The sequence below is a fragment of the Nicotiana tabacum genome, chromosome 16 (assembly GCF_000715075.1).
Source record: "Nicotiana tabacum cultivar K326 chromosome 16, ASM71507v2, whole genome shotgun sequence".
NCBI lineage: Eukaryota > Viridiplantae > Streptophyta > Magnoliopsida > Solanales > Solanaceae > Nicotiana > Nicotiana tabacum.
Window position 1 is genome coordinate 66,791,484 of NC_134095.1, and position 10,068 is coordinate 66,801,551.

Here is a 10,068-nt window from a genome sequence, read left to right on the forward strand (position 1 = left end):
ACAAGGGCTTTCAAAAGTTGTACACGGTTATAGCTGGAGTGGGACGACTTTTTCAATTAAATTGGGAAATGATTTGAATTGAGAGCTAGACTAGTAATAAACCTCAAGTTAGGAGTTAGCTTAGGATTTTGAGTTTTTACCTTAAAATAATCGAATCCTAGTAGGCGTTTGGACATGAATTCCAAAAAAAAAATTTAAATTTAGAATTTCACTAAAATTTGAATTGAAAATGAAGTTGTGTTTGGTTATAATTTTTGCAACATATTTGGATGTCTTTTTTTTTCAAAACTATGAAACATGATTTATACCCCACAATTTGTAAAAAATATCAAAACCACCACAATTCGATTATCTTACTTGAAATAAACAATCAAAATGTTATTGTTTAATTGTTATCATATTCTGCTTTACTGCAATACACGAAAGATACAAAATTAATATCACATTTTCTAATTCTACCAACACACAGAGAAGGTGCAAAAGCAAGCATAGCCATATATTTCTCATAACCATATAATCAAACTTTCAATAGGCAGAGTTTAAGTATCAACTAGGACTGATGTTCCATCATTAGTCGCCAAAGATAAAGACTGATGGGTCACTTTAAAATTTTTAAAATATAGAGTAAATTTGTAAAACTAAAAACTAGCAAATTATCATTGTCAATTGAAAAAGTGGTGAGGACCAATTTTTCAAATTTAGATTTTTAAGTGAAAGAGGAAAAATTGGTAAGAATAGAATAACCAAACATTGTTTTCAAAAAAAAAATTAGAAAAAAAGGAAAAATTGTGTATGTTCAAACAGGCTCCTAGTATATCAGTTTTAAAATCAATCAAAACATATAATTAGATTTTTCGGTTTCAATTCTTATTTGTTTCTGTTCTTCAGGTTTCTCTGGTCACTTAAAACAAAAATTCAGTCTCGTCTGGTCGCTTGCAGCTATGATAATTTGGTAGATGCCAAGATGTTTAACAAGAATTGACCAACGGACAAACCTATAATTCACGAACACGTTTTTGTGAGTAATTCCACCGTTACATGACCATTATTTGCTGCATAAATTCACAGCAATCTTTTATTCATATATATTCCAATATTACTCAGACTTAATGATCATAACAATAAACAAATAACCAACGAAAGATCTTTAATATGAAAGAAAACAAATTTTTAAATAAAAGAGTAAAGATGGATATGCTCCATTCATCAGAAAAGTATCGATGCAACGGTATCTTAAAACCGGGAAGGAATTTGGGACATCATCTCCAACTTTTGAAATATCAAGCACAACAATAGGGGACATCGAGAAGAGTAATAAAAGTTACACCCTAAACAAATGCTGTAGACCAAAGGAGCAGAAAAAGAAGAGAAAAGCTACATAAAGAGTTCCTATTTAGTTAAGTGTGGGATAAAGCTAAATCATGCAAACTCAGACATTTTGCTGAGGTTGAAATTTTTCATAAACAGATCCCTCCTAGCTGTGTAGTTGCAAGTGTAACCTTGAAAAAATTGCCCCTCGAATAACCCAACAAAAATATGTTTGCTTAACTTATCCATAAAGAAAATGTTATTTTCTCCAACCTGAAAAACATAGCTTGCAACAATAACAGTATACAAGAAATTCATTGGACATAATCTAAAAGATGTTTCCAGAGAAACATCAATAAGCACCATTCTTCTCTACTGGACACCAAAAAAGCTCAACTGCCCAAAACCTACCTTATCAAAATCTAAATCTTGATATTGAAGTAATCATGGTCAAAATGATGCAATCTCACATATCCATCTTCACCACCACTTGAGAAACTGCAAAATGAAATAGGGAGTTCACATGACACTCAAGATGGAAGAATCAATTAACCTGGTCATCACAAAGGCTTAAAACATACTTCAATACATGGAAATTGATCAACATTATACCATCTAGAAGTAAACGAGGATATAACAGGTAATTAGAAACAACACATTTTAACATGACAAAATGAAAGCGGAAAGCAGCATAGCACACATTGGGGCGTTAGCGGACATCAGATAAAAGATAAGATCAGGACAACAATAAAGACATGTTTGCTGGACCATGACATGAACCTCTGAGAATGACATCAAGATATCATTTTTCCTACCACAAGGTTTAGGATGCAACTGCAAAGGAGGAAGTTCAAAGGAGCTGTCTGCATATTTTATTGTTCTTTTCATAGCAGATTTCAAATGTCTACAATAGAATAATGGTCGCAGTAGTATGTTCTCCTATCTCATTTTGAGCTTCAGTTTTTATTAACCAATTGAAGTTGTAATCCTCAAGGATGCAATTGATTGATGGTAAACAGTGACAGACACGTTTCGGGACCAGAATAGTACCTCACTTTCCTATCCTTTTTTCCTTATCCAAAAAAGGGGAAGGAAGCTGAAAGAGGTTCTACTCTGAACTCAAAAAACATTTGTGTTTCTGTACTAGATTCTAGTGTAAACAACAACATACCCCCAGTATCATCCCACATAGTGTTCTATATTCTAGTGTATGTGTTTCTTTTACAACATGAAACCTCTTTCAAGATCTGTCCAACATCAAACAAAGATCCATTTTTATGGCCTTCCTATGTATCTTTTACTTCCTTCACCTCTACCCTTCTTCACTCACTTCACCTCTTTCGACCCATCATCTCCTCACCCCAATCAAACATAAGATGGACACCCACTAGTGATCATGGAAGAGAAGTACGCACATGCACTTGTTGAGCTTGAAGCTACAAGAGAAATGATATATATGTTTGTGTTGTGCACAAAAAAAATGCTAACGTCAAGAACTCTAGTCCACTATGCTTGAGCCTATATTCTTGCACCAGGCATGATGTAGCTACGAGATACTAAAAGTTGCAAAGTGAGGAAAGAGAGATGCCACAAGCTCACCGCTTGTTATCAATGTCCACAGCTGAGAAAAGACGTGACAAACCAACCAAAACTAAAAAAATACCAAAGACAACTACTTGCTCCATTACTTTTCTCATGCAGCACTACACTTCACCAACTTGCTGAAGATCAAATAGATATTAATGGAAACAATGTCCATTGTGCTCTCTCCAACATTGGAGAAAACAAGATTGAGTTTTGGAGTTCCTAAGAACCATTCGCACTGCGTTATCACATGGACAACTTAGCTCCGTTCGACACATCCACCAACATAAGTTCTCAGTAATTTATACACCATGAAAATTTTAAACTCCGAGCATCGAACAATAGCAACAGGGGCATCAGATTTTCAAAACCCCACCACAATGCAGTCACCAAACATCAACTAGAGTTTCCTTGATAATACTCCTACCATACAAAAACTCCTACCAAAAGACAGGAGGCATCAAATTTGCAAACCCCACCAAACACAAGATTTCGCCTTACTGTAAGCTTATCTTAATATGTGCTTTCAGTTACACCTCAATTTCAAACTAGTTAGAATCAATTACATGAATTCTCTTTATTTGTTCAGCTTTATTCAGGCCAATTTCACTAGAATACTAAATAATTTTTCTTGTAAAACAAATTACAGGTAGTCTAAACTAGAGATTCACTAAACTTAGTACCATACACTGACATACAAATCTCTAACAAAACTGCAAAGGTCCCTGACAAATATCTGAACTTTTTTTCAATCAAAATAAATCTTAAAAGCACTTCAAGGAAAATTAAAAAGGATCAAAATAAGAAAGGGGAACAGAGAGTACAACATGGAATCTAAACTAGAGATTCACTAAACTTAGTACCATACACTGACATACAAATCTCTAACAAAACTGCAAAGGTCCCTGACAAATATCTGAACTTTTTTTCAATCAAAATAAATCTTAAAAGCACTTCAAGGAAAATTAAAAAGGATCAAAATAAGAAAGGGGAACAGAGAGTACAACATGGAAGCAAACACAAATCCAAATCTAACTGCTTTTATATAAAGTAGATGATCGCAAAAACAATTGAATTAACTCAATTTTAACCTAATATAAAATTAGGAACCATGGTCCTAACAAAAGTGAGTTCCAATCAAATATGATGTCTTTCTTTTCCTCTTTTCACCTTTTAGTTGAAAGGATCCAAAACTCATTACTTCGTCCAAGGAGAGAAAATAAAGAGAATCATCAAGGACTGCCACACTGGCACCAACAGGCAGTTGGCACATTGAAACAAAAAATTTCACTCTTCTAGTCCAAAAATGGTTGCCTAAATTTCCAAGCTGTCCTAAGAAAAGTCCCCCTTTTTCTTGAACAGGAACCTTTTTATTCATTCATCATTACTTTTCCATATACATGCGATTCAAAGAAAAACTGATTAGGAACCACTATCATTCTTATTAAACTTAATTCTTGAAAAGCACAACTTCATCTTTGGCATATGGAGGTAGCAGTAATACAAAAAGAGCCGAGAAGACGAGAAAAGATATCTTAAAAACCCCATAAAGAAAAAGGCAAGAACACAATTTTTAGAAAAAGTATTGCATTAAAAATCTAGAACACGTGATTCCAAGTCAACTTAAAAAATGGGCACAAGTACGTGAGCACATCCACATATGAGATGCAAGAACATGGAATGATCAGTTACCTTTTCCCGTCAGGATTGAAAGCTAAAGCATTTATTGGTCCAAAATGCCCTTTAACGCCTCCTATCTCTTGTTGAAGAATCTGATGCATTTCCAGATAGAAATTACAAACACTCCGAAATGTTACGAAACCGAATAAAACTCACCCTTTCTCCTTTTTCTCTTTATCGGGGTGGGGGAGATCATTCCTAACACTAAGAGCATCTCTGCTTACCTTGTCATAGAATTTGGCCTCAAACTTTCCAGCACGGTGATCAGTAGTTGTGACAGCTGAAGCATCCTGACCACCTCCCAAAACCACCTATAGACAATGAGGAGCATTAGATTAGAAAGATACTTTAAGAAATATTACAGAAGCCATCGGAGAAACTGTTGCTTGTACAAACATGGTACCAAATTTTTAGACAAGCAAAAGCAAACCGGTGCAAATTGAGACATCCATTTTTGTTTTTTGTGAGTATTTTTTAATCAGTGATATCACAAGAGAAATATCCAGGATTAAAGATCTACAGCAGGATAAACAGATTATCCATTCTCTTGTGATAGTGGACTTGTAACTCTCCACCCAAAAATTGTATTTGAGCTTAAAAGACTCCATAAAAGACTTAGAACACTGACTATTAACATAAAGTGAGCTGCAATTGGCAGACATTATCTTCAAAGATGCAGGATAACTACATGAATATTTGAAAATTTTAACACGTCGCACAACAAAGCACGCTACATAGGGACAACAGATATTTGTACAGTAGAACCATTCAATGTATTAGTTAAGGAGTGTGTCAATACATACATGATTAAGAAGCGGCGACATTGTGACAGCATTCACTGGTCGTTCAGTTGTATAGTTCTTGATAAGAGTTAAAGTTCTGATGTCCCAAAGCTGGAAAATCAGCAGAGAGATTAGTAACTAAGAGGAACTATGAAAAGAAAGAAACAAAGTGTAATTTGGGCGTGCAAAGCTAAAAATAAAAAATGGAAGTATATTGCCAGTGAGTTGCAAGAACTTAGAATGAAACACTGGCCATACTTCCAAGGGCTATAAGGAGCTACCTTTGCAGATTTATCAAGGGAACCAGTAATGAAGTGCGAACCATCTACTGACTTTTGTAGCGATGTAATACCCTTTTTATGACCAACTTCCTTGTCAGACTCCTTCAGTATCTTTCCTGTCTGCAGATTTTGAAAGACCATCAGACCACTACAATAGCTTACAAACAGCCAGAACTATCTTAAAACAACAACAACAACGACCCAGTATAGTCCCACAAGTGGGGTCTGGGGAGCGTAGTGTGTACGCAGACCTTACCTCTACCCGATGGGGTGGAGAGGCTGTTTCCGATAGACCCTCGGCTCAAAACTAAATAAAATTTAAAAAAGAAAAACAAAACAAAAAAGCAGGCAGTGCAATGTAAATAGAGCAAAAGCAGGCCTACCTGACCAAAGAACCTAACTGTTCAAAAAATTTAAATAAAATATCTAGAGTAATAAGACAAATTATCTTTTGAACTTCACATATTGCCAGCATATTTTTCCATGATGCTGAAATGCACCAACGTACCTCAACATCCCAGATACGTATTACAGCATCTTCACCGGCACTTATGATTGTTCTATTCAGGGGTCCCCACACAGCTCTATTGATTCTTCCCTGGGGACCCTTTAATGTGAGCACTGATTCGCCAACCTCTAAAATAATAAGAAGATGACTTATTAGATACTGTGAATGTCAAGATCATGAGATGAAAGTCACGAAGTGCCCAAATTATGGAAGATAAAGTGGGTCACAGCAAGAGAGCAACCACCAGGGAAACAGCAGAAAACTATAAAAGGTATAAATCGTCATCTCGAAGTCCAAAGCATATCAATGCATTAGATCATAGAGTTGACAACTCTGGAAGCATATCTGGCTTAACCCTTGACAACAAACATTCCCTAATGATACGTATCCTTTCTCATTTGTATTAATTGAATAGAAGGAAAACCCTGATATTCATTCACTTGTGCATTAACCGCACACGTCTTTATGGTGGTCATTTTTGCTTTTGATAACTTTCTTTACAAGACAATTGTTATCAATTCTCAAGTTCTGATTCACGTAGCATAAAGGAAAATACGAAAAGCTAATTAGTCAAATATTAATGATAAATGAATTGGATAGAAAACAAAGAGGGAATACAAACTGACTAGAGGAATTTTTTTAAATCCAAAAATGAACTTAAAAGGGGCGAGTGAGAATAAATGTGATCTGTTTTGCCTCCCCAAGACCCCACACCAAGTTCCATATCCCCAATAAATTATTTATTAAGTCAGAAATAACACTAGTAACTCTACAGTTGAAAGGAGAAGTAATTGTAACAGGACAATTGATCTGGTTTCTTTAAGCTGCTTTCTGTGGAGTAAGTATGGGAGTAGCTCTGTACATCATCAGCTTCCAACATGCATCAATAAATTCACTTTACATACCCAATTGTATCATGCTCCAAAACCAACATATAGTAGATAACGGGACTAAGTGGCCAGTGGTAGAGGTACTCCAAACTTGAAAATAATGAGTGGACATAGTTTTATTCCAGTATTCTGGTTGCACTGATCACAGAGAATAAATGAAATGGTGGGATTTCTGCATTAATATTGGTTTTGGCAAGTATTGATGGATAAAGTAGGTGCCAGTATCGAAGTTGGGGTTTGAAACTGCTGTCACTGATGGCAGAATCAGTACCAAGAGGGAACCTTATGCAGGTTAAGTCTCCGCTCTGTTTTCAGCTTGAGAACAGGGGTCAGGGCAGACATATATAGAACCGGGTGGCCTGAGTTGGCAAGTCAGTGAGAAATAGAATAGCACATTAAATCGACATATTTTAACAACTAGTCATATGCTGATATTTGTAAGGAATAACCACATAGTCATATGCAGAAATTTATAATGACAAGCTTTCTTCAACATTAATAACCACTGCAGCCATACCAGGAACAATCTCAACCACCAAAATATCAGCACAAAAGAAAAAATAGAAAAACACCTGATAAATGATGGCAATGATAACACAACACGATAAACTAATTAAGAATCGGCAAAACTATTATAGCTACTTTATTGGTGACTTGAGAAACTATTCACAATATATCTAAGTCATTTAAAATTAGCTCCGTGCTTTATAGTCATAATCAAATAGAAAATGCATCTGTACAGCTCTGACTGAAGGTCATAAAAGAGTCCACTCTTCACATCTCTGAAAAGTTAACACAATGGGCTTAAGAATGGCTACAGTGGAGACATGATACCTGTGCACAAGATACCTGAAACTTCATAGCAAAACAGCTCGCTCAGTGCTTTCACAATAATTCAGTTCATTAAAAAGAAAAGAGAAAACAAAGATAACACATACTATACAATCACAAATATATTCCTGCAATTACTTATCAAAAAGACAACCCAGCGATTAAACAAGATAACACAACAGAAGATCACCCTTAGAGTTCCAGAAACTTACGGTCACTGGGATCTTTGCTGATGCGTTTGACATGGATAGCAGATGGCAGTCCCATAAAAGGATCAGTGGTGATCACTGCGAGCTTATCACCAACCGAAAAATCAACAGACCTAGCAGGGGAATCAAAGTTGAATGTGAACAGTTGGGTACCAGTTTGGACATCCCACAGCTTTGCACTCTGATCCGCGCTTCCTGTTATTAGCCTGGCCGAATCCCCTTTAGCAAACGAGCAACAAGTCAGCAACCACAGATAGTCATTTTACCATAGTATAGTAAACCTTTACCACACACAAATACAAACAAAAAAGTTTCATTTGTTCTCTCGTTCTGTGACTTTGTATATTCATTAACTTTTTTTAGAGAGAAAAAGAAAACATGTCAGCAAGTATTGAACCTCTGAGCTCTTTAAGTTAAAAACTGACAAAACTAATGAGCTATAGCTATTTTAGTACTTTAAATTTTCAATGACCAAAGTGGATATAATACAGAAAGAGAATACTAAGAAATTCCGTGTATTTAGATTGAGAAAATATGAAGAAAAATAATGTAGAGAAATAAAGAGATCTGTGAAAGAAAGCTGTATATTCTTTAAGAAAAAAGACTACTTGGGTAAGGAAAGAAGTAAAAGATAAGAGGACAATAAACCATCATAAACAAAAGAAAATAAATGACTTCCAAAAGTTAAGCGACTGAAGCAACTTGGTTTTGCAGTAAATCAGTAAGACAAGCCCAGGATGATTATTGGATATTCAACTCTACAGTAATCGCATTCATTAGAAAAATCTAAGTGGTTTAGCCAAAAGTGAGTTTAATATGTGAGAACCAAACAATGATCATCTCAGTTTCTTTTACAACCTGGACAAGCCCTTAATGTTCTTTGTTTTTTTTTTTTGAAATGGTAATGTTCTTTGGTTTTTTCACCTGACCAAAATCAATGCTTGGTTATTAGACTAATTATCACTTAATAGGAGATAATCAACTATTTGTCAACGAAATTGATTAATAACTAATTTTTTTTGAATGCCGCGGTTTCTGTGATGCCTTTTTCTCACCTTTACTAATCCACTAGGTAAATTGAGCCTCTATAGCTGAATAAAACCTCGCCGTTGTTACTTCTAGCCTCAACCATTAAGTAATACCCTAGGGAATTAATTGATTTCAAACTTATTTTTTTCTAATCAGTGGATAATCAACGCGCCCTCTACCCTTCTTAAATAAGAGGCTTTTTGTAACAGGGTTCGAACCCGTGCACTTAACCCAGGCATCAGGGTTGCGCTCTTGCCACTAGATCAAATCCCTAAGGGCGATTGATTTCTAACTTTAATAATCTGATAATCGCTCATCTAAATAATCAGAATCAATCAAACATCTAAACCAAACAGGCCCTATACTAGAAAAAAGCTAATAAGCAAACAAAACAAGATATAATGTTAAATAAATCAGTTAGGGGTAATTACTGGAAACGTCGCAACACCAAACAGCGCCGTTATGACCACGGTAAGTGCCGAGACGCTCGCCGTTATCGGCGAACCAAACGGTAGGGGTATGGTCCTTAGCGCAAGAGAAGAGCAGATCCCCGTCTCTGTTGTATTTCAGAAACGTCAATGGCCTTTCGTGGCCCTTCATCAATATCGGCCTCATCTTCTACCGGACGACGATTACTCTGTGACAGGGGCGGCTCTAGGGTAACGCAAGTCCGGACGACGATTACTCTGTGACAAGGGCGGCTGTAGGGTAGTAAGGCAAGTGAGGCCCTTAATAAGAAGCACTACTATATTATTATATTTAGAGTCCGTTTGGCTTAGTGAAGTAGCGGATAAAGATTAGGTGTTAGAAAAACACTTTTAAATACTGAAGTTAATTTAAAAAATAAGTAGTTATGTGTTTGAATAAAAGTGCTGAAATTAATAATAAACAACTGAAGAATTGAGTATACGAAGAATTTTATTTTAAAAAGAAATATTTTAGGGATAGAATAGTAAATATTTTGGT

At 35.6% G+C, this 10,068-nt stretch overlaps 1 protein-coding gene across 1 annotated transcript; it reads right to left on the reverse strand.

Annotated features, from left to right (window-relative positions):
• Positions 1-1,375: 1,375 nt before the first annotated feature.
• On the reverse strand, positions 1,376-9,835 carry LOC107831796 (eukaryotic translation initiation factor 3 subunit I-like). The gene is made up of 8 exons (XM_016659592.2): positions 9,534-9,835; positions 8,077-8,292; positions 6,144-6,271; positions 5,636-5,755; positions 5,376-5,465; positions 4,797-4,883; positions 4,585-4,664; positions 1,376-1,806 (listed from the first exon to the last, which is right to left on the reverse strand). The coding sequence occupies exons 1-8, from the start codon at positions 9,715-9,717 to the stop codon at positions 1,731-1,733; spliced, it is 981 nt and encodes a 326-aa protein (XP_016515078.1). The 5' UTR covers positions 9,718-9,835; the 3' UTR covers positions 1,376-1,730.
• Positions 9,836-10,068: the final 233 nt, after the last annotated feature.

Bases quoted from the DNA above. Each gene is read 5' to 3' on its own strand.
- LOC107831796 (XM_016659592.2), bottom strand. From the start codon at position 9,717: ATGAGGCCGATATTGATGAAGGGCCACGAAAGGCCATTGACGTTTCTG. The intron at 8,293-9,533 runs GTAATTACCCCT...CGTTTGCTAAAG, and splicing joins TTGGTGTTGCGACGTTTCCA to GGGATTCGGCCAGGCTAATA. The intron at 5,756-6,143 runs GTACGTTGGTGC...CAAAATCTGCAG, and splicing joins TACGTATCTGGGATGTTGAG to ACAGGAAAGATACTGAAGGA.